The sequence below is a fragment of the Hydra vulgaris genome, chromosome 10, assembly GCF_038396675.1.
Source record: "Hydra vulgaris chromosome 10, alternate assembly HydraT2T_AEP".
NCBI classification, from domain to species: domain Eukaryota; kingdom Metazoa; phylum Cnidaria; class Hydrozoa; order Anthoathecata; family Hydridae; genus Hydra; species Hydra vulgaris.
This window is the reverse complement of record NC_088929.1, coordinates 39,632,958-39,659,692: the sequence shown is the minus strand read 5'-3', so window position 1 is coordinate 39,659,692 and position 26,735 is coordinate 39,632,958. Positions and strand designations below refer to the sequence as shown.

General features: G+C 28.0%; 1 protein-coding gene and 2 long non-coding RNA genes across 3 annotated transcripts; 2 read left to right on the top strand and 1 right to left on the bottom strand.

Moving 5' to 3' along the window:
• Positions 1-3,643: 3,643 nt before the first annotated feature.
• LOC136086338 (uncharacterized) lies at positions 3,644-4,484 on the top strand. The gene is made up of 2 exons (XM_065808633.1): positions 3,644-3,647; positions 3,925-4,484. Exons 1-2 carry the CDS (start codon positions 3,644-3,646, stop codon positions 4,482-4,484), a joined length of 564 nt encoding a protein of 187 aa, XP_065664705.1.
• Positions 4,485-10,735: 6,251 nt separating this feature from the next.
• LOC136085954 (uncharacterized) lies at positions 10,736-11,974 on the top strand. The gene is made up of 3 exons (XR_010641286.1): positions 10,736-10,987; positions 11,267-11,505; positions 11,616-11,974. It is a non-coding gene; the product is annotated as an uncharacterized LOC136085954 (long non-coding RNA).
• An 8,286-nt stretch (positions 11,975-20,260) lies between these two features.
• LOC136086595 (uncharacterized) lies at positions 20,261-25,656 on the bottom strand. Its single transcript, XR_010641454.1, has 3 exons — positions 25,402-25,656; positions 20,728-20,795; positions 20,261-20,443 (listed from the first exon to the last, which is right to left on the bottom strand). It is a non-coding gene; the product is annotated as an uncharacterized LOC136086595 (long non-coding RNA).
• Positions 25,657-26,735: the final 1,079 nt, after the last annotated feature.

The window sequence follows — 26,735 nt, the reverse complement described above, 5'->3', positions numbered from 1 at the left end:
TATATATATATATATATATATATATATATATATATATATATAGAGGGAGAGAGAGAGAGAAAGAGAGAGAGAGAGAGAGAGAGAGAGAGAGAGAGAGAGAGAGAGAGAGAGAGAGAGAGAGTAGACCGGGGAAATGCCGACACACGATCAGGAATCATGCAAGAATGATCATGGAATGATCATGCAAACCAGCAATGATCATCAGGAACTCATCCTGATGATCCAGCAATGGTGAAACTTAAAGTAGAAGATAAAAGTTAGATAAGTGTTTTTTACTAATTTATTATTGCTCTGTTCTTTAAGAACATTGAGCACTCTATTTGTAAAATACACATAATTTACATATATATATATATATATATATATATATATATATATATATATATATATATATATATATATATATATTATAACTTTCAGATTAATTATATATATATATTTTTTAAGTTTGCAATTATTAATCGTAAACTTAAAAATATAAACTTTTTTTGTTAAAAAAGATCTTGAAGATCTTATCAAAAATTTCTATAGTAACGATTTCTTTATCATAGTAAAAATTTCGGAAAACAGCGAGGAATACTCTCCTCCATCAAAGTTTTAATGTTTCTCTTAGTTCTTTTAAATTTCGTAACTGGAACGATTTTTTTATTATTGACATAATATCGACTTGCAGTTCTTCGATAAGTTGAGTGAATTTAATTTTTTTTACCTTCTATCATGCACTGAAAAAAGTTTATACCAATAGTGTTGCATGTAGTAATCACTTTAACTCCTACTCACTTTTTGTTCAGAGCAAGCCTTTGTAATTTTAAATGGCTATATATATTTAAAAAATGTTTATAAGTTAAAAGCTGAATAAAGTTTTTTTTTCTAAGCATTTTACTTTTAAACACTTTTACTTGAAGATATAAACTACTACTACATCTACAATTTAAAAATATTTAATTTTTTTTCATATTTTTTTATTTTTACATTAGAAAGGAGGGGGGGGGGGGTACATTATTTGTTAACATAATTTTATAGAGGGGTCTCTGAAAGTTTGACAATTTGTTGACAAGGGGGAGAGGGGGGAAGGTAAAAATAGCCAAAAATTGTTGACGTAATTAATGGACAGCCCCAAACCTTTATTAGACAGCTTAACGGCTATTTTTAACTAAAAAAATAAGACATTAAATTATTTTTGTCAAATATTACTTAAGTAGAATTGTGTGAGTTTAAGAAAGTACTTACTTAACTTAAATACTACTTTACTTTAAAGAATAATAGAAACAAGCAACTTGATATACACTTTTTAATTAAAAACTTAAAAGCACTTGGGGGCCATCCATAAAGTACGTACGCAGGTAGGGGGAGGGGATTCCTAAAAGCGTACGAACGCGAACAAGGGAGGGGGGAGGGGTGTTGAAGACAGTGAGTACGTACGCGGTTTGACCAAATCTCCTAAACTTGAATTTATCTTTTTAAAAACTTTGAATTTCAAGTGTGTAACAAATCAAAGTTGTGTTTTTTTTTCTGACTTCAGTCACAATTTTTTTTTAATAATCTCTCTTTATAAATAATGAGGAGAGAAAAAAGAAATCAAGTTCATTTAAAAAAAATGTGTGTGTGTGTGTGGGGGGGGGCATCTTCGAAAGCATTCAGGTTCGTACAAAGGGGGAAGGGGTCCTAAATCAGTGGTTTACTGCATACCAATGATATAAGGATATAACCTAGATTAGGACTTCGCTGTTTTGAGTGAAGCCAATTTTGAATTAGCAAAATACGTTAGAGGCCATTATTTTATCGGGCAAAAGCTTTTAGTGGATCATAGTCGATTGAAGGAAAATTTGCAATTTAAAGTTTTGATTAAAGTTGGAATTAAAGATGATTAGTTAAGAGATAATAAATATGATGAGTCTACAGCCAATATAAATTTGTGTTGGTCAAAGAGGATTGTATTGGCTTAAACTAAAACAAGCGACTATTTTAAGAGCCACAAATTAAAAAACATATATATTTAAAAACATATTTGTATTTAGAACTTTAAACGAAAACATCGTAATGTATTTTAATCTTTTATATTTTAAAATTAAACATTTATAAACCCTTGAATAATAATAACTTATTTGTTTGTTGTCTTATTCCAATTGATGATTTCCTTAGCACTTTAGTGGTATAATTATGGCATATCTGAACATTGAAATTTTAAAGTAATATTTACTTATCTTTTTAACATGCTGGCTAGAATGTAAATCTTCATTAACAGTCCAATATTTTATGTCATGGCTATCAAGTCCTTTAAATACTTTTTTTATCATGAACAATTTGTTAACACAATGAATCATTTTCTGCTTTATATTTTGGTCAGAGGTGATTTTTGGTTTTTTAAAATCTTTACCACTAATGAAAAAGTTGAATATTTTTTCACATGACTCAACATGACAGAAATAACATCCCTTGATAGCAAAAACAAACCACCATGATTTTTCACTTTATTTAAGAAGAATAAGATTTCACATAGGAATGTTCGCAAAATAAAATATCAGTTAATAATTGGGCACAAATATTACAAGAAATCGTATTAATCAACTTTCTGACTATAAAACCAGGGATATATCCCAGTATTGCTTCTTTGTAGCTAGTCATTTGAAGTTCATCACAGTACAAAAAAACTTCTTCTAAGTCAATATTGTCCTTATCAAAATTATCAACAGAACACGACCTTTTGCTCCAATTAAGAGAAAAAATAGAACCATTAGAATATGGTTCAAACATTAGGCAGCTTGCATGATTCTATCCAACTATGGAATTTCTCAGCAGAATTCGTTTTAAAGATAACTTTAACTACATCAGGATTGTTATTGTAATCATTTTTGCCATGAATGCATGCAAATAGTAGTTCAAGATGATCATGGAAATACTTGTAAGTTAAAATATACTTAAATGGTTTCTCTGGAAGTGTCAACAGATCGGTGAATAACATTTCAGTGCTTTTAGCAGCTATAATTAAACCTAAAACAAATGTTCTTCAATGTAAAAGTAAAGGAATGCAATTTTTATCAGTCAACTTGCTCAGATAAGTAATAGTATCATTAAGAAAACCTTTCCAATAAAGTTGATCATGAAGATATAAAGGTTTTTTAAAGTTTTTACTATTTGTATTTCTTGAATTAAGCATGTCAAATAATTTGTCAATAACTCGAATAAAACGGATTGTACGGATTTGTTGAGATACCATTAAAAATTCAATTGCATCAGCAACAGCGCTGCTAAGAGTTTGGCCAGCTATTTTCACATTCATTATGTGTCGATGAAATTCTATATGTTTTCTTGAAAAATTGTTTGCAAATTTCAAACCTTCAAACTCTTGTAATTCAAACAAAGCTTCGATGTAACTCCATTTAATATATTGGCCATCACCATCAATAAAAACACCTAAATCATTAAGAGAAGTTCTTGCCAATTTAAGCACATGACATGAATCAAGAAAATGTGTATTAGTTGGTTGTTATATGAAAAAGTACTAACTATATAGTCAATGTCTTTGCCAAACTGGCAAAAAAAATTTAAAAACTTTTAAATGCTTTGTTGAAAATAAAACTTTTACTTTTACTTTCATTTTTACTTTTCACTTGCTTTAACTTTATTCGATAAAACATAACCAATGGGTGTTTTCCAATGTCCTCGCAAGCCAACTAACATGAAAACATTGGTAAACCAACCGCGATCATGAACGGACTATTTTTTTATCGAAGGAAAAAAAAATAAAAAAAATAAAATAAAAAAATAATAATAATGGCAAAATTTTCAGCAACCAATATAAAGGATTTACTGGAGATACATGAAAACACATTAATAAAACTTTTTAATGATAAATTCGATAAAATGGAAATTAAATTTAATAATATACAAGAAGAAAATAAAAATGTTAAAACTGAAATGAAGGAATTGAGAAAGTCAACTTTGTAAGTGAAAAGTATGAAACAACTCTAGCCGAATTGAAAGAACTGAAAAAAAATGCAATTTCAAATGTCGAACCAACAGATAACATAAAGTTTAATGACAAAAACAATGATGTGAAAAACAAGCTTGCCGAACTTGAAGATCGAAGTCGTAGGAATAATCTTAGGTTTAATGGAGTCGAAGAAAGCGAGAGCGAACCATTGGAAGACAGCGACAGAAAAATTCAAGAAGTCTTAAAATCCAAGTTTGGTTTTACTAATGATTTAGAGATTGAAAGGGCGCATCGAACAGGAAGAAATGAAAAAGGAGTTAAAAAGAACAGAACAATAATAGTAAAATTTCTAAATTACAAAGAAAGAAACGCAGTTTTTGAAAAATTTATCAAACTAAAACTTTGGAATAAAAAACTATATGTTAATGAAGATTGTAGCGAAAGAACCACGGAAATTAGGAAAAAGTTGTTTAAAGAAGCAAAGGAATTAAGAGCCAAAGGTAAATATGCTAAAGTTATTTACAACAAACTTATTACGCGCGATTTTTAAATGAATTCTTTTATTTCTAGTTATTTAAATTTTAAAAATGGATTCTAATTATCAAAACAATTTTGAATCGCTTTCATTTAACTTTTTTCAGTCTAACGACTTGGTGCTTGACACTAATTCAGATCCGGATCTAAACTATTTTAGTGATGTAGGAGCTTTGCGAAACAATTGTTCTTACTTCTATAACAAAGAAATAAAAGAATTTCTTTCTCGGGATCATTTAAGTGTTATTCATTTTAACATTAAAAGTCTTGAAAAAAACTTTGAAAATTTGTTTACTTTAACAGAGGAAACTTCAAATACATTTAGTATAATTTGCTTAACTGAAACGTGCTGTGAATTTGATGGCGCTAAATCTAATTTAAATCTCCATATTCTAGGTTTTAATATGATCCCACTAGTGCGTAAAGCAAATAAACGTGGAGGTGGTGTACTTTTTTATAAAACGGAAAATTTGAGGTTTTTAATTAGACCTGAGATGAGTATTTCTGATGATAATAAAGAAATTTTAACAATTGAACTTTTAACCAATAGTTCTAAAAACATACTTATAACCTGATGTTATCGCCCACAATCTGGCCATATTGAAATTTTGAATGCATTTTTGTTTAATGATATTTAAAAAAATAGTTTTAAGGAAAAGAAACTAAATTATATAATTGGTGACGTAAATTTAAATTGTTTTGAATATCACGTTAATAACAACATTAAAAAGTTTTACGATGACTTATTCAAACATGGAACAATTCCACTAATTAACAAACCTAATGGAGTAACCTCAACTTCAGCTGCCTTAATTGACAACATTATAACAACCGATATCTTTAATGAAACTCTTAAAAAAGGTATAATAAAAAGTGACGTTTCCGACCACTTCCCTATTTTTTTCTCTGTTAATATTGACTACAAATTAATACAACAACATAAATAAGTCATTATCTAACGTTTTTTCACCGATGCAAATCTAGCATCGTTTAAGGATCAATTATCTTTAATAAATTGGATTCATATAAACAGTGCATTTGAAGCTAATGAAGTATACGATACATTTATTCAAAATTTCTATGAAATATATGATTTAAATTTTCCAAAACGTGAATTTATTATAACCAATAAAAGTTTAAAGTCACCATGGGTTTATAAAGATCTAAGGAAATCCTCAAAAATAAAGCAAAAACTGTATATAAAGTACTTAAAAAACCAACACCAAAAAATAAAATTATTTATAAAAATTATGCTAAAATGTTTGATAGTCAAAGGAAAAAAATTTTAAAAAAGATATTACTATGATTTACTTGAAAAATATAAACATAATTCAAAATGCACATGGCAAATTATAAGTCAAATTACTTGAAATAGTAAATTAAAATTATGCACTGTGCCTAACACTATAAAAGTTGATGGCGTATTTTTATATGAAATTACAAATAGCAAGAGAATGAAATAAACATTTCTTGTCTGTTGGCCCTAATTTAGCTAAAAATATTCCAAATGTGATTAATCCAATAAGCTATTACGTGTTTCCATTAATCTCTAGTTTAGATAAATTTGAATATCTTCTTCAGAATTTGAAAGTGCGTTTAAAATGCTTAAAACTATTAAAGCAGTTGGTCCTGATGATATAAATTGTAATATAGTCATAGATTCACACGATACCATAAAACATATTCTTTTTAAAGTTTTTAAATGCTCTATAAATCAAGGAATTTTCCCCGATCAATTGAAAATAGCAAAAATAACGCCTATATTTAAAGGAGGTGAACCATCAAATGTCAGTAATTATCGACCGATATCTATCCTCTCTGTTTTTTCAAAAATTTTAGAAAGAATTTTGTTCAACCAAATATCTAATCATCTTGCTGTTAATAATATACTTTACATAAATCAATTCGGTTTTAAAAGAAATAACTCTACTGAACATGCAATAACTCATCTTACTCGTAGTATAACTGATTCATTCAAAAAGTCAGAGTTTACTTTAGGCGTCTTTATAGACATATCTAAGGCTTTCGACACAATTGACCATGAAATACTGTTTAAAAAACTTGAACATTATGGTATTACCGGTAATGCTTTAAAACTACTAAAAAGCTATTTAAAACATCGCAAACAATTTGTCTATGTCGACGGATCTTCTTCACAAGTTGATTTAAATATAGATTATCTAAATATAACCTGTGGAGTTCCACAGGGATCTATACTAGGGCCCTTACTATTTCTAATTTATGTTAACGATCTCCATGAAGTCTCAAAATTAACAACCAAAACGTTTGCTGATGAAACAAACCTATTCCTATCTAACAATAACATCAATAAACTTTTTTATGGTATGAACATTGAACTAACAAAAATATCTGATTGTTTAAGTCAAGTAAACTTTCACTCAACATTGATAAAAATAAATGGATTTTATTTCATCCACGATTTAAAAAACATTTACTTCCAAGTAATATGCCTCTTTTTCATATTGATAATATTCAAATAAAATAAGTAATTTTCACAAATTTTCTAGGAATCATTGTAGATAAAAATCTGTCATGGAAGAATCACATCGGACATTTATGCAACAAAATTGCAAAAAGCATTGGAGTTTTATATAAAGCAAGAAGCGTTTTAAACAAACATTCATTAACTCAACTATATTACTCTTTTATACACTGTCATATTAATTATGCTAATATTGCATGGAGTAGTACCCATAAAAGTAAATTAAAGCCACTTTATTGTCAGCAGAAGCATATTACACGTCTTATAAATTTCAAAAACCATTTTACTCACTCAAGGCCACTCTTATTTAACGTGAATGTTTTTAATATATATCAAGTAAATGTTTACAATGTTCTTTGTTTTATGTTTAAATGTAAAACAAACTCATCTCCAGCTTCCTTTTTTGATTTATATTCTTTAAAAGAAAAAAATAAATATTCTTTAAGAAATAATAATTTTATTAAACAACCAAAATTTCAAACAAACTTTGTTAAATTTTGCATTCCTTTTCGTGGGGCTTTTTTATGGAACCAAATAATTTAAAAAAATTTTGATTTTTCTTATGAATGGAATTATTATATGTTCAAAAGAAAACTAAAAAAAGTAATTTTCTCAATTAAAAATATATTTATATACTTTTAATTATACCCAGTTTTGTCATCACTCATTTATATTTTACTTTTATACAATATTGATTTAAAGTTTATGAGAGAAACTATATTTAAACACCATTATTTGAATTTTGTTAAAAGTTGCACTGACATTATTTGTACAGTAGTTATTTATTATTTACTTGCTTACTTTAATTTTTATTTTAATTCGTAATATTTGTAAATAACTTGTATTACGAACGGTACATACTTTTAATATTGAGTTTAATTTTGTAATAAAAAAATATATAAAAAGATAAAAACAAAAAACAAAAAAAAATTAAAAAAAAAAAAAATTGATGTATGTGAATGGATATATTTGCAAATATTGTATGTATGATACTTTTGGAAGTTAACCATCCTTTGACAGTGGTTTAGCATTTTTGTCGGTGGAAGCGTAAACGTAAACGCACCAACATTTGATAAATTCTTTTACACAATCTTTTGGACAACCTTAAAGTGCATTTGGATGTACCTAGTGCAATCATATTCTTATTATTTTCGTTTATTTATTAATTAATTAATAATTAAGATTAGTGTAATTGTTAGATACAATTTCTTTGCATGTAATTTTTCTTATTGATATATTTGTAAATATTGTATTAAATATTGTAATAAAGAACAAAACAAAAAAACAAAAACAAAAACTAATGCCTCTGTAGCTGGAGTATCAGGTTCGCATACAATAATATCCTTGCCGAAATCACAAAAACCAATATAGTGACCTGAACTATTGTCATGAGTTATACTGTTTTTAATTGCCATAGCATCAATAATGTGCAACCGTGGCGCAGTGGTTAGAGGGCTTGCTTTATAAGCAGGAGATCCAGGTTCGAAACGAGCTCTGGACAAATTTTCGCGTCACGGTAAGGAAGGAGGCGTGAACTTCCTGGTTAAATGCACTTCCGCGGTGCTCTGTGACAAGACCCTAAGGACTTCTTGGCGCACCTAAAAAAAAAAAAATAAAAAAAAAAATAATAATAATAATGAGGGCACAATATTTAAAGTTTACATCTGTTAACTGTTTATCACCAAGATAGACAAAAACATCATGGAATAAACCAGGGTCACAATTTACAGATGATGTCCAATGTGATATTGAACTTGCAGCAGGAAGACACAACATTGGTTGAAGAAAGTTATATGCACATGGAGAATAAAAATGAAGAGTTAGAGCAAATTTTTTTACTTCATCATTGTATCTGTGACATTATGGTTTAACATTTTGATTGAGAAATTGATTTTTAATGATTTCATAATAGAGTCCAGAAAATCTTTTGCTTAAAACAGTTGCAGCATCTGTAGTCAAATAATTTTTAGATTGTAAATGGGAAACCATGTCTTTCAAACTATATTTTTTTTCATTTCTTCTTAACTTTGTGGAAGGGATTTTGTGCCGCCTTTTACATATCTACTAGAACATCCATACGCAGCACAAGAATTAATTATTGTATGATGAAATTACCAAAAGAAATAACTAACTTAAATGAATGCTAAAGCAAGTTAATAGAAATTATGTCGGGAATTAACTCTTTTTATTATATGATATATTGACTGTTTTGCCCGATATATTAATGGCCGATTAAAACTGTAAACAAAAAAAGTCGGCTTCATTTGCAGCTTATAAAAAAACCCGGAGTTAGAGATCTAGTTATTTAGTTTACATCATTGCTGCATACGTACTTTATGGATGCCCCCTTGATTCGGCAAAGTTTTTCATAACTTTTGAATAAGCCTAAAAACTGCCGTCAAAAGCATCAATATTAAATATCAAACTAAAAATGGTTATAAAATGGCTGTAAACCCTATAAATGTTTTATATTACATAACTGCTTATATATTACGTAACTAATTATTACATAAGTAATTTAGTTTAGTATATATATATATATAATATATATATATATATATATATATATATATATATATATATATATATATATATATATATATATATATATATATATATGTATATTATATATATATATATATATATATATATATAATATAATATAATATAATATAATATAATATAATATAATATAATATAATATAATATAATATAATATAATATAATACAATAATCTGCAATGAGAAAAAATTAAATTTCTCATAAAGTCTGTCTAGCAGACTTAAGCAGATGCCTGTTCGGCGACAATGAACTTGTCATATCGATTCTTGAACTCGTCGACGCTTCATGAATCGATAACTTGCTTTGGCAACTTATTCCATAAGAATACAATCCTGTTTGTAAAGAAGTAATATTTAGCTTGGTTTCTTGAGAATTGTCTCGACAGTCTTAATTGAAGTCAATGAGATTGGACGGTAATTTATTGGTTTAAGTTTACATCCTTTCTTGAAGATGGGTGAGATATTTGCATCTTTCCATAGCGAGAGAACAATACCTGTTTCAAAAGAGTTGATAAATATATAAGATAATGGAAAACTCAGGTTCTTATAAAATTTTGAAAGAATAAAAGGGTGTAACTGGTCTACTCCAGGCGGTTTTGATTTGTCTAAGCTGCGCAGTAGAGTGGCTTCTCGAGTATTACTATATATATATATATATATATATATATATATATATATATATATATATATATATATATATATATATATATATATATATATATATATATATGTATATATATATATATGTATATATATATATATATATATATATATATATATATATATATATATATATATATATATATATATATATATATATATATATATATATATATATATATATATAGATTAAGGATCATGCCAGACAACGAACAGCCATCCTTAATGCTAAAGAATTGAAACATTTTGAAGCTTTACAAAATATATACATAATGTATATATATATATATATATATATATATATATATATATATATATATATTATATATATATGTATATACATATATATATATATATATATATATATATATATATATATATATATATATATATATATATATATATATATATATGTATATATATATATATGTATATATATATATATATATATATATATATATATATATATATATATGTATATATATATATACAATTTATATATATTTGTCTATATATATATATATGCGTGTGTGTATGCGAACTGATATTGAACATGAGCTGCACATTCTACCTACTAGTGCAATACTGTCCTCAAAGCCAACTTTCTAACTAAACTTCTTCTAACTTTCTTTCTAATATCCTTCATTCTTCTAAAAATCACTTACTCTTGGTCTGGGAAGAGGTTATGATGCTCTTTAGTGAGCTGAACTCGTCTTCGTGAGCCTTGGTATGTGGCCTCTATATGACAATTAGCAAGAGAAGAATAAACCAGGAGGATAAATGCATGGAAAGAAGGTATATAAAAATAAAATAGTATATTAAGTTTATTTTTATATTTACTTTTTTGTAGTGCAGTCTTTCTAAAAAAGGTCTCTTAATTATTATTCTCGTTATCTGATCTATATTCAAATTATTTATAATTGTGGTTTTTGACAAAGTTATCTGTAGAATAGAAATTTTGATGTTAATAATTGTTAAATTATTATTTGTTTGTACTTTTATAATTTATATTATATTGATTAATTTTGATTGTAACTTTTAAAATGAAGTACTACTATTGAAAGTTTTTCTCAGGTTCATGCTTTGGTTTTGCTTTCAACCCAACATTGAACTTTAAATGTACCTGCATCTGAATCTTTCAGTGCTATGCTAGACAATTGGAAAGATGTTTTCAAAGTTCCCTGGAAAAGCTGCCAGCTGAAATCATGGGTTTACTCCACAAAAATGCTCCTCTTTTTCAAAAATGCTCCTAACTTTATCTTCTTTTAACCTACATTTACTTCCATATCACTGCATCCTGATTATCTGCAACTGTACGCTCTACATGCTTGTTTTACATATTTTAAAATATTTTCATTTTTAAATATTTTATTACTTTTTTTTTTTACTGTAAATTTATAAATCTGAACTAATTATTATTTAGTTGTATTGCAAATATAAATCCTGAAAAAGGAAATTAAATCAAAAAAATAACTGGTAAAGAACAGTATGTCGGACCTCACCCAGAAGTTTTGAGTTTTGTAAACGAACTAGTGCTGTTTGAATGGACAAAGCATCAGTAGATCAAAAGACGTTTTGTTTATATTTATTATAATTATTGTAATATAATATATATAATAACTATTATAATATTTTTTCAATTTGTCATAATGAAATTAGTTATCATAAATATTATATAATATATTATGACTACAATAATATAACATAATTTGTTTATAATTATTACAACTATTATTGCTATAATAATTATTTCATCGACTCGACAGGAGTTCATCTGGAAAATGCGCTAAGTCCAAGTAAATTGAATTTAAGAAAACTAGTAAAGACTGAGCTACTCATATTTGTGCATCAACAGAAATTGATATATTTTAGACTTAGCACGTTTTGCAAATGGTCTATATAATTAAAATAGATTTTCATAAATGTTTTGTAAGTGGCTATAGTACTTAAAACTACTGAGTTTTTTATGTTGTGTTTGATGTGTATTGGATTATAATTTTTAATCATTTAAAATACGAGTAGTTTCTTAAGGTACTCCTCTACCATTAAATAAGTGAAAAAGTTAACTTTTTTCAATTTTTTGATTTTAGTAAAATATTGACAGAAATTTTACGAGGAATCCAAAAAAATTCATATCTAAGCTCCAACTCATATACTTTTCAAGTATCTTAGATTAACATGTTTGTTTATATTAGATAACTTGCATAGTAACGGTTGGTAAGGGACAATTTCTTTTATTATTTTGAAATAGTTTGCTATAATTTAAACTAATTTGTTGGTAATAAATATTTTTAGTCTGTTGGCTAATAAAGAATAATTAAAGAATAATTTTAGTATGATCAAACACTGCCAAAATCTTGTTTTTTGCTTCGTCTTTATAGAAAAACGTTTACTTTATTTTATGTGCTTGAGTATTTTTTAAGAGCTTTGGTTTTTATTTATTGAATCATAGTTAAATAACGGCAAAAAGAAAAAATATATACAAAAAAAGTAAAAGATATTTTTATGGTAACCAGCATGTAGACTCATCTTTAGATAAAAACAACACACATTCAACAAAAGATTAAACTACAGCATTAACAACTAACAATCACTTAGATACTGTTGGTAACTGGAATTGGTCATGAAAGTGCTAAAAACCTTTCCATGATAATGAACTAGGTCGAGCCAGTTGGAATTAAGCCTTATAATTATATAAATGACCGACTTCTTGAAAGTTACCTTAAAGCTGCAAATAAAAGTATGTTAATAGCTAGTTCTCTTTCTCACAGCACTGACAACAACACTTCGGAATGTACAGTTTCACTAGATGGAACATAGCAAAAAAGAGGCCACAAATATTTAAATGGTATTGTTACTGCAATCTTGCGAACCAATAATAAGTGCATTGATTATCAAACAATGTCAAAAAATGCACAGCTTGTCAAGTTTGGTCTCAAAAGAAAGGAACTAACGAGTATAAGATGTGGAAGAGCTTCCATTTATGCCACATAAACCGTAATAAATCAGCTAGTTCCATGGAGTCAGAAGGGGCAGTTGCAATATTTCATAGATCAGTGTCAAGGCATAACTTAAAATATAAGTATTACATTGGAGATCGGGATACTTGTTCATACATGAAAGCTGTAGAATCAAAACCTTATGGTAATTATTTTTTAATTCATAAACTAGAATGTGTTAGTCACATTCAAAACACGTTTAGGTGCAGGGTACATAATTTAAAAACAAAATATAAAAATAAATTGTTGTCAGATGGCAAAAAAATTTTTGGAAAAGGTCGTTTGACGCAAAAGGCCAGCAATATATTACAGTCGTACTATGATATGGCGATTCGTCAACCTAACCAAATTTATGCGATGAAAAAAGCCTATTGGGCTGTGTTATTTCACTGTTCAGAAAATGTTACTGAAGAAGAACGTCATAAATTTTGTCCTCGCACGAAAGATAGCTAGTGTAAATGGCATTCTAATAAAGTGACAAGTAAAAGTACACGTACTTCAAGACTCACCCTACCACCTGCTATAAGGAATGTAATTAAACCAATTTTTCAAGAACTAAGTGAAGATGCATTACTTTATAAATGCTTGTATGGTTTCACTCATAATTTTAATGAGTGTCTTAATTCACTAATTTGGTCTCGTTGCCCAAAGAGAATTTATTGCAGTAAAAAATTTTTACAAATTAGTGCAAGTTCTGCCATTATTAATTTTAATGATGGCTATAAAGGATTAAAGAAAGTTTTCAGTAATTTAAACATTCCTTCAGGATATTTTTTTGATACAAGGTTCTGCAAAAAAAGATGACCTTCGAAGTATTTTAAAATGTAAACAAAATACAGAGAAAGTTAAATGTAGACGAAAGCATTTAAGGCATGAAAGAAAAGGTTAAAATGATATTAACAAGAACCTAGAAGGTGGTGATAGCTATAAAGCTGGAAGTTTTTAATATATTTACGTTATCAGTTAATTTTTTTATTAATGTTGTACTTTATTTGTGTTTTTTTAAAAATTGAAAATTTCACTTTTTGTGCTCACCGTTTCCCAAAATATTCAAGATTTTGTTGACCAAAGTATTCAAGATATTGTTGACCAAAATATTCAATATATTGTTGACCAAAAAAGTTTTCCCAGAAGTTTCAGAATGAGTATGACTACAAAGTGAACCTCTATCGAACCTTCACATTTACTATAACCTAGTTTTTGGGGCAATTTTGGGGCAACAAAATTTGAACATCATCATAAATGCCTTATAACTATACGTACAAATAATATCCAACTTTGGTTTTGGTTCAGATTATTCTTTGTCCTTTTATTAAAATACCCTGAAAATTTCAGCCTAAATACTTTATTAGTTCCGGAGTATTTTAGGAAACAGAACCAGTACTTTATTGTCCTTTATCTCATAAATTTGGCGCATGCACAATAAGTTCAATATTTATTTTTTCACTTCTCTCTTAATTATTTTTAATGACAATGCACAAAATAACTACCTTCTTTGGTGAAATTAGCCCGTTAAATTTTTTATTTTAATGGTAGAAAAGTACCTTAATTATCGAATTATATTTTTATAACAACTTATAAATTCTATTAATTTATTTTTAACTTTCGCGTAAACTGTGTAAAATGAGTTAAGTACCGTCATACGGAGTTATTTGGACCCGAATTTGATACATGTTTGATGTTTGTGGTTCTCTCTCATATTTATGTCAATGTAAAAAAAACTTATTGTTGCTAATTAATAAACTTATTAATTAGTAATGATGATTGTAGATAAAAAAATATTTGGGTAGACTTCGGTCCCCCCTCTTAAGGGAGATTAAGGTTGGGTTCAAATAGCCCCTGTTGTGGGGCTACTTGAACTTATAGTGTAAAAACCCAGTGGGCACAGGACCTAAATAATACGTCTTTTGAACGTTCAAAAGACGTCCAAAACGTTCAAAAGACGTTTAAAAGACGTCTTTTTTACGTCCTGTGCCCACTGGGAAGCCCTTCCCTTTTGAGGTATCCGGAAAATCTCTCGGATAGCTGATAATGTCATTCAACACCTGGGAGAATTTCATTGAAACATTGAAGATCACTCCCTAATCAATCTAGATAGGATTTCACAATAATTCGAAAATCAAATGACGTCAGTGGGTTGCCAAAAGTTGAAACTTTATTCAAGTGATCACAAAATGACAGTTTTCTTTAGGCGTGAAGACAGCTGGATGCCTTGCATGTTTCTTTGTGATAGTAAGGGATCGTCTTCGAAGAGCTCTCTTAATGCTGGAACAGCTGATTCTAAGTTGTTCTTCAGCAAATTGTTGACTCGTAGCTCCACGTTCAATATTAATGCAGGCTTGCTCTAAGTTTTGATTGGTTTTTGTCTTAGTAAGCTCTAGATCTCAATTTTCTTTCATATCTGCAAACCATTCTGGTAGAACCAGTTAAGATAGCACAAAGTATACGCAAAAAGGTGTATAACAATAACTTCAACCAACCATCAACATTATTTAGGTATGAATTTTGTAACCTAACAAATATTAAAAGCATGGTTAAAATAACAGGTATATCAACTCCTTTTAAATATATTACTACACTTTGGGGTTTAATGTTTATGGAAAACAAATTTAATCATTTTCAATCATAAGTTGCTACAATGATATTTGGGTTCAAGTAGCCTCAATTTTAAACTTCAAACATAAATACATTTTTTTAAATCAAAATAATAAAAGTTAAAGGCAATTATAATTACTACATTTTGTAGCAACTGATACTTCTTTTAAGAAATGTTGTTAAATAATTTTTGTCTTTTTTGGTTATGTCTGGACAGACAAAAGTTTTACACTAAATTTTTACCATTAATGTGGTTTCCTTTAAAAAAATATTTTTTGGATCACTTTTTGGATCAAAAAATTTAACCTTTTTTTTTTTTATGTTACTTGATTTGAGTAAGTGTATAATTAACTTATTTACATTCATACCAAATAACTCTATAAAAAATAAACAAATAAACAAACATTTTATTTTTTTGGGTTCAAGTAACCCCAGTTAGCTTAATTAGCCCCGCATGAGACGGTAACTGTCTATTTGCTGAATTAACGGAGTTTTTCCGTTAATTTGAACGAAAAAAAATGAAATACGGACCCCGTAAATTTTAACGAGAAAGTTCTGTATCGTTTTCAACGGACTTTTTCTTTGATTTTTACGGAAAATAGAAACTACGGAAACCGTAAATTTTTACGGAGAAAGTGCTGTCACTTTGCTGCCCGACATTCTCCGTTGAATTTACAGCAAATTTTTTAACAGTGCAATGATATAAAAATGTCATTTAAAACTGTAAACACAGAACTGCTATACCTTGCTGAATGGTTTAAAGGAAACAAATTATCTCTAAATTTAACTAAAACAAAATATACTTTTTTCCATTGCCATCATGAACGAGAAAAAATACGGAGACTCGTAGAAGACCACTCGGTCTTGTCGTCGAGTACCGCTAAGAAATGTTCGTGTTAAGATTTATAAGATATTTACAAGAAGGAAAATAAGTTAGCGAAGGGAAAAACTTAAAATATTCCGTTACAAATACAAGATGCGTTATATCTATTATATGTATAGATTACAATTGTGAATGATACAAATCAATTTTTATAAATCCATGTTAAAATAGAGGGTAAAAAGGAAGATCACTAAAAAATATTAGGAGTATATTGTTAAATCTTCAATTGTAAAAATGATTTATTTAAGCTTTCGTTTAAAAGAAAAGTAGTTACTTTGATGAATAAAATCCTCAGTAAAATTTTTTTTAAACTGTTTTCTTCCATGAATGGTCCGCGATAATCAATAAAAAATTTAAAAAGATTTGTTTGAAAAATGGGCTGCTTAATAAAATTATCATTGTATAAAATGTACTTTTATCTATTGATGAATACAAAATATGGAAAGAAATCGGGGATTAAATGGTTTTACATTTAAACATAAAACAAAGAATAATAAGCTCATATATATTAAAAACATTCGTTTAAAGTAATTGAAGCATGAGTATAACGGTCTTTAAAATATAAAAGATTTGCTTCTGCTTACAATAAAGAGGTTCAAGTTTGTTTTTATTTTTACTACCCCAAGCAAGTTTGCATAGTTTATGTGGCACTGAAAAAATGAGTGGTATAATTGTACTAAAGTACGTTTATTTAAACATTTCTTGCTTTGTACAATACATATCTTAATTACAATACATATCTTAACTACGATAACGTTGCTTGTTTAAAATTATTCTAAAAACTTTTAGTCTGTTATTCAAAACAAATCCGAATAAATACTTAACTAGATATTCAATTAACGTCTATATTAGAGTTGTTAACTTGAAGATTTCGTACAGTTCCGGAAAATAAAATTTAAATATTTAAATACCTATATGCAACTTAAAAGTTATTTTGCAGCAACTGAGTTTTCAATTTCAATTAGAGGACCAAAGGCATCGAGTAAAATACTTATAACCGAGTTTAAAACTTTTACAATGTTTAATGAGTTTAAGGTTAAATCTAGATCTTTATAATAAACCTATAACTAAAGAATGATATACCACAAAACTATTTCTGGAATTACAATATACCCTTATCACAAATGAAAAATATATTAATTTTACAAATGATTGAGTTAAATGCACTTAGTAACTTTTTAAATTGATTTATGTCTTTATTTGACATGTTTTGTTATTCTTTTTATTTTTGATCTTTAGACTTTAGCTTTGTGTTCTGAAGTTTGATATTTAAAAAAAAATTAAATTCATGATTTTTCAACAAATAAAAATTAAATAATAATTACACGATTTAAATAAAATATGTTTAAGCCATTAGAGCTTCTTGCTACTTTTTATTAATAGATGTTTTATTTATTTTACCACTTTTATTTTTGTTTACTTTTAATAGTTTACGGAATTTACCGATATTATAAAACTTATCCAGAGGTGGCGTTGAACCACGGTTATCTAGCTTATGAGACAGGCGCTGTTCGTCAAGTTTGTGTTTTGGAGTTATAAAGCTGAGAGAGGATTGCAACCCTAACTAAAAGTAGCTTCCTAGGCTGTAGTGGCCTGGGAAGGTGAATTAACATTAAAAAAAGGCCTCTACAGAACAACTTATACCACTTTTAGGAACTATAGCTCCAACATCCAGCATTTAACTGGTGTTTGAGCTAACTTCCAGACATGGAGCAAACTCAAAACATTTATATGTTTATACTTATGTCAAATAAGGTGCTTTGTAAAAAACTGCAATGAATGGAGCTTTCAAAATATTTGTCCCCAACAAATGTGAAAGCAAATAGTAAATAAAATACTTTTTTCACTACTTCTAACTAAAATTATATTCATCGAAACGTTTTTAATTTTATAGTAAAATTTATTTACGTTCAAAATAATATATATAAAGTTTGAACAATCTCAATTAGAGGGGTTTGCAAATTTTTTAAATGGTCATATTTTTTGAACGCTAAGTCATACTTTTGTTAAAAATAATGAAATTTTTTTTTTATCAGCTTGTTGCTCTTACCAGAAAGGTATATTAGAATATCTGAGGAGCCCATCTGCAAAACGCGCTAAGTCACAAAAATAAAAAAATTGAGTTAATTAAATTTCTACATTCTAGATACTGAAATCTATAAACTATTTAAATATTAAATCTAATAAAAGACTCTAGGTCCTAAAAATACTTAGGGAAAATATCACAACATTTTCAAAACCCGCTAAGTCAAACAGGGTTACAGCTTCAAAACGTACTTGATCCGCAACGAATCAAATGACGTTATGATTTTTTAGCAACCAATAAAAGGAGTGTTTGTATTAAAATTAACGCACTTTTTGTTGGCGCTTCAAGTTTTATTTAATATTCACATAGAAAAAAATGACTGAAATTACACAAGGTTTTATAGCTGTTGGAGAAAAAGCAAGCCTCTGCCTAACTAAGGGTAACGCAAGGAAAAGAAAACAAGTTGAAAGGCATTTAGTGTATTTTTATATTATGAATATTAAAAGTTTTATACAAACAGAATCAACAAGCTTACTACAGTAGACAACTATACATATACAACTTTTGTGTTGTAGAAAACATAAATAACGGATCATTAAATCAAGATAATGTCACTATCTATACTTGGAATGAGAATGATTTCAAAAAGAATAGTTCTTCCTGTTCCAGTGCAGTATTTGGCAAGCTCTGCAATACAAGCATAAATGGCATAAACACTGTTCGTTTAGTTTCTGATGCATAGGGTGATCAAAATAAAAATATTGCCTTAATTTATATGGCAGGCTTCTGGCTGTTTAGACATACACCAATATTAGTAAAAACAATTGAACTTTTGTTCAACTCAAGGACATACATTTTTGCCTTGTGATCGTGTTTTTGGAACTTTAGAAAAAAAGCTTAAAAAGATTGAACGATTATATTCCCCAGAAGAGTACTGTAATGTTTGCAATGCACAGGGAAAAGTGAAAATTGCAGAAAGAGACTGGCCCAGTGAAAAAGCGCACATGGGATACGCGTGGATTTTTTCCACATGTAACCCATGTGGGGATTATTATTTTGTCCCATGTGGGTTTCATATGGAAAATCCCACATGGATTCCATATGGTAAATCCCATATGGGATACGCGTGGGTTTTTACCATATGTAACCCATATGGGGATTATTATTTTGTCCCATGTGGGTTTCATATGGTAAATCCCACATGGGTTTTATGTGGTAAATCCTACATGGGATATAGGTGGAAAATACGACATGTTATAGATCTTAAATGCCACATTATTTAATCCAAATGGTATAAAAGTAGTCAATACTAGACAAATGAAAGTCCGAATGCTTCTATGATAATTTTTAAAATTCTTTTAATTTAAAAATTACTTAAATAGTAATTTAAAATTAATCATCGAAGCTTTCAGAGAGGCTTAACTTAATCTGGTATTTGCTACTTTATCCCATTTGGTATTCAAAATGTGTAACATTTTTGATCTTTTACATGTGATGTTTTCCACCTATAACCTGTGGGATTTACCTTAAACTATTATGACGAAATTTTATAAAATTAAAAAACGTGTTGCAAAATGAATTTATTTAAAAATAAATGCTATTAATCAATACATCCAAAACGAATATTAAAAATATTATTTTTTCTTTTGCGATTTACAAGCCGTTTTTTGTCAATTGAATTAATTAAATCGCTTCGGCTTGTATAATACCAAGGTTTTTAGTATCTTCTAACTTTCTTCAAACATTTTCTAAAAAAAAAATATAAATACAAATATATATATATATATATAAATATATATAAATATATATATATATATATATATATATATTTATATATATATATATATATATATATATATATATATATATATATATATATATATATATATATATATATATATATATATATATATATATAGAGAGAGAGAGAGAGAGAGAGAGAGAGAGAGAGAGAGAGAGAGAGAGAGAGAGAGAGAGAGAGAGAGACAGAGACAATATTTCACAAATAATTATTTCCTAATTTATTACTTACAATGACTAACGTTTATGCGTAATTGAACACATATTATGCGTAATGAGCTTGAACCCATGAGGAGAATCCTGAAAAAAAGTGATCAATAAGGATAAGTAGTTAAACAAAAAAACAAAAACGTAAAAACCTACTTTTTCAATGATGTAGACTTCTATAATAACAGGCCTTGACATCGCGCAAAATGCCGTAAAAACTGAAGGCCGATTAAACTTTCACTTTTACTTATATTGATATATTTTTATATTAGGTAGGGTGTAATGGCAGTCTATGTTTTCTAATAATAATCTCTAGCAAAAACGGAAATATAAAAAGAAAACCAAAAAATTGTTAAAAGATAATCATGCTTTTCGTATTTCAAATTTCATTAAGAATATTTATGTAATATTAAATAGTATCAATAACAAGCAGAACCATAACAAAGTATATATCTATATATTAGAAAGATAACTGTATTTTTAATTTTTTTTGCTAAAAATGGTAACAATAAAAATCACCAACAATAAAAAAACACCAACAAAAGTTGATTCAAGCAAAAAAAAAGTTTTATCAATATATCTCAACAGGGTTAAAGTCCTTATACTTGGCAACTTGTAGTCAATACACAAACAATCATATAAACTTCGTCGCATAGCAAAATACTCATATGCTCTACATATAATATCTGAAGTATATAAAACTTCACCAACATTAACTTTTCTCATAGCATTAAGGTGTTCGAATAGAATATTTGATTGAAGCGAACTTTCTTTATTTTTTAAAAATCTAACTGCTTCAAATAAAGCTGATTTTGTTTTTATTAACTTTAATTTGTTTACAGCTAAATATGAAATATTACAAATTGTGCCATTATGGTTAGCTACAAATGAATAATCATTGAAAATTACTAAAATAAATAATGAAACACCAAGTTTGTACATTTTTGACTGTATGTGTAAACTTTTTTTATTAAGCTGGAAAACAATAACATCGTTATTATCACTCAACAAAGATTGAATATCGTCAAATATAATTTCATCCTCTTTTAGAAAATCATTTAATTCATCTGGTAAAATGCTTCGAAAACCGCTTGAAGTAACATTTTTTCTAACTTTACTTGCTGGTGTGGCTAAACAACTAGGCGGAATATTTTAAAAACAGATGGTTGGTTTAAAGGTCGTTGCTTCCCATATATGCTTTCAAAAGGTGCTTCATTTGGCCAATGCAGTTGACATAATGCTGTATAGTCTGTAACAATAAAACCAGTTCTTGGGATAGCTTCACTACATCTTTTTCTCTCCTCTAGATTCTTCGGGAATTTATAAATTAATATTTTTGTCGTAGTTGAGTATTGATATTTTTGTTGTAGTTGTAATTGATATAGTAGTTGTATAAATTGATATTTTTGTTGTAGTTGAGATAGTTCGACTTGCAAAGAGATACACAGCATTTTAAAGGCATTTTTAAGGCATTTTAATTATTAAAAAACTTATCGTTAGTTTGACAATATTATTACCTTACAATGTAACGCCTTGAACCTTACAACGTTATCGTCTTGATGTTGGGCTATCTAATTTTAAACCAATCACATTTTAAAGATTTATTAAAAAAGCGCGAACACAAACTTTCGTCTAATGTTAAAAGATGAAAATGTAAACACAGTTTTAGGAATTGGCATTCAGTTTGTTGCGCGATGTCAAGGCCTGTTATTATAGAAGGCCGCGGTCACACATAATATAATATTCTGAAACTAATAAACAAAAATCTAAATTTCTATAAGTAAATTTATTCTTTGATCTTTGATTATTCTTTTGATATTCTTTGGCCTTCATATCCTATCTTATTTTCATATCATAATCTATTATGGAATTATTTATATAACATATCACAACAATATTATTAAATTTGTGATGTTCAAATATCATATGAACATTCTCTAACATGTTCATATGATATTTGAATATAGTTCTTGAGTATATTATCTGCAAACAATTGACTGATGCAAGTTCTAATGTTGTCAAAAACCAAGCATGCATGCATGGGACACTGCAGTGTCCCACAAAGAAATGCAGGTTTGAAAGTCAAATTTTCTTTATTAAAAAAAAAAATTAAAATAGGGGGGAGTTAGGGAGGTATCTGTAACTTTTTTTAGGCTCTAAAACTTTTAACTTTATATATAATAAGGTTCATAAAACTTAAGGGACTAACGAAGTACATTGAGGAACAAAAACAGGATATTTACAGAAACTTTTAAATTTTTAATCTGGAGTACCACAGTGTAATTGGGAATAAAGTCTCTATATGTATAACTAGTTATACATAAAATTTATTATATAAACTTATTTTTTAAGGTTATGCTTGAACAAATTAGAACCAATTAATTCAAATTCAAGATTTAGTTCAAGTTCAAGTTATTTGTTCATTGTTTTTTCACTATTTTATATTTATTTGTTCAAATTTGTTAACTAGTACTAATTCTTACTACAGTAAGAATATTTATCATTGTTGAACGTGATTTTATTAGTAACTTAATTTTACTATCAACATATTTTGACAACACCCTTTACATTTTAAATGATGACAGCTTTACTTTTCTATTGATGTTAAATTTATTACGTTTCAATAACTCAGATTGAATTTTAACTGAATTATTGTAAGCTTTGTTGTTTCTTAAATGGTGTTGTAAATAAAGTAAAAATAATATATATATATTATATATATATATATATATATATATATATATATATATATATATATATAGTATTTAGGCTATGGGATCATCCATAAATGATGCCAGTAGATAGAGGGGCAGTGTGAGTTTAACAATAATTGACAATGGGGAGGGAATGTTGAGACCAAAATAATGTCAATTAAAAAATTGAATTAAAAAAAAAAGTAAAATATTTTATTTTAAAAAAAAGTAAAACAATTTATGCTAGCTATGAGCAGGTTTTAGAGGTATTTACACCAACAATGTGGTCTAAAAACTTCTTGCTTTTGTTGCTTAAAACTGTAGACGATCATAGGAAAAACAATTTAAATTCAGAAATTAGCTTGCTTATCTGAAAGAACAATATGTCTTTTTTTTTTTACTTTTAGTACTGTTGAGAATAAATGTATAATTGAACCAGGAAAAAATTGATGGTATATGCTTTTTTTATACTATATTAACAATTCAGATATACCATCATAATACGATAACAAAAACTGACATCATTTTCAATGGGAGATGGCAAAAAATTGACTGAGTTTGATAAAGGGTGAAGTTGTTCAACAAACCGGGTAATCATCTGACATCATTATGCATATATGACCCTACGATTTAAGTAAAATAAGTAATCAATTTGCCATATTTCTCTTTAGAAAGTGTAAGAAAAAAGCATTGTTATGCTGAGAACCTACCTATTGAGCAAGCTTTGACCACCTATTTTATAAATTTGAGAGACAGAAGTGGAAGTGCGAATCGCAAAAGAACTAATAACAATGCTCTAAATTGATTTTAACTTTGTAGACTAGCATTAATATAGTATTTAGTAATAATACATGATTTTTATAATTTGTATTTATTTCCATTAATTATCAGTTGTCATCATTTTATAAAATGAATTAAAAAACTGTTTATTTATAGTATAATAATAATACATAAATACTAGTTTCCTAATGCTATTATCATCACAATGTTAATGGTATTCGTTTTAAAGTGAAATTTTGTATCAATTTTATTGTTTAAATGTTATATATATATATATATATATATATATATATATATATATATATATATATATATATATATATATATATATATATATTTATATATATATATATATATATATATATATATATATATATATATATATATATATATATATATATATATATATATATATATATATATATTATTTTTACTTTATTTACAACACCATTTGATATACAACAAACCCCTACAAAGCTTACAATAATTCAGTTAAGATTCAATCTGAGTTATTGAAATGTAATAAATTTAACATCAATAACAACATAAAATCACGTTGAATTTGAATTAATTGGTACTAATTTATTCAAGCATAACCTTAAAAAATAAGTTTTTATAACAAATTATATGTATAATTAGTTATACATATAGTTAACTATCAGGAGTTATATGTATAACTATATGCATTTTAAAGCATATTATTTTATTTAAACATTACTTAGATCGTATTACTTTGAAAACTGGACCCAGAGGCTTTATTATCAATAACACTGTGGTACTCCAGATTAAAAATTGAAAAGTTTCTGTAAATATCCTGTTTTTGTTCCTCAGTGACATTGAGGAACAAAAACAGGATTGGACAAACTACATTGACAATGTAGTTCGTAAGTCCCTTAAGTCTTAAGGACCTTATTATATCTAAAGTTAATAGTTTTGGAGCATAAAAAAAGTTACAGAAACCCATCCTATTTTTTTCTTTTTTTAATAAAGAAAATTGCGAATTCTTTGACTTTCAAACCTGCATTTCTTTGTGGGACACTGCAGTGTCCCATGCATGCAAGATTGGTTTTTGACAATATTTCAACTTGCATCAGTTAATTGTTTGCAAATAATTTACTCGAGATCTATATTCAAATAACTATTATATTATCCTAATAATACGTCTATTCGCACAAATCTTAATCTTATTTCTATAAGGAAAGATAAAAATTATTCGTGGTACTTACATACTTGCTTGCCATTCTCTTTATTAATATAAAATATTTTCACACAATATCAACCTAACGCATTGCAATGTCGATTTAAAATTTTTTTTTTAGTTTCCAGCTTTTAAATTAATTCCCATGCAAATCCCACAGGAAACCCACGTGGGATTTCCCATGTGTGTAAATACCATATGGTTCCCACATGTAACCCATGTGGGATTACCCACATGGGTTTAAGGTGACAAATTTCCATACAGATACCACATGGGAAAATCCGTCCCACATAAATCCCATCAATCCCACACGGAACCCACGCGGAACCCATGTGGGACGCGGTTTTATTTTTCACTGGGTTGCAATGTCGATTTAAAATTTTTTTTTTAGTTTCCAGCTTTTAAATTAATTCCCATGCAAATCCCACAGGAAACCCACGTGGGATTTCCCATGTGTGTAAATACCATATGGTTCCCACATGTAACCCATGTGGGATTACCCACATGGGTTTAAGGTGACAAATTTCCATACAGATACCACATGGGAAAATCCGTCCCACATAAATCCCATCAATCCCACACGGAACCCACGCGGAACCCATGTGGGACGCGGTTTTATTTTTCACTGGGTTGCAATGTCGATTTAAAATTTTTTTTTTAGTTTCCAGCTTTTAAATTAATTCCCATGCAAATCCCACAGGAAACCCACGTGGGATTTCCCATGTGTGTAAATACCATATGGTTCCCACATGTAACCCATGTGGGATTACCCACATGGGTTTAAGGTGACAAATTTCCATACAGATACCACATGGGAAAATCCGTCCCACATAAATCCCATCAATCCCACACGGAACCCACGCGGAACCCATGTGGGACGCGGTTTTATTTTTCACTGGGTTGCAATGTCGATTTAAAATTTTTTTTTTAGTTTCCAGCTTTTAAATTAATTCCCATGCAAATCCCACAGGAAACCCACGTGGGATTTCCCATGTGTGTAAATACCATATGGTTCCCACATGTAACCCATGTGGGATTACCCACATGGGTTTAAGGTGACAAATTTCCATACAGATACCACATGGGAAAATCCGTCCCACATAAATCCCATCAATCCCACACGGAACCCACGCGGAACCCATGTGGGACGCGGTTTTATTTTTCACTGGGGGAGCGTGTTAGATTTTAAATCAGTATCTCTAAGAGTTTTTAAAAAACTATAGCCAATCAAAGTTTAGAAAAATGAACGCTTTTTTATCACAAGAGGATCACTTTAAAATATTAAAGTCTAAAGAAAACCATATTTTAATTTTTTTTTGAACAGTCGTCAGAGTATAACAAAGAGAGGGGGTGACTGTTTTT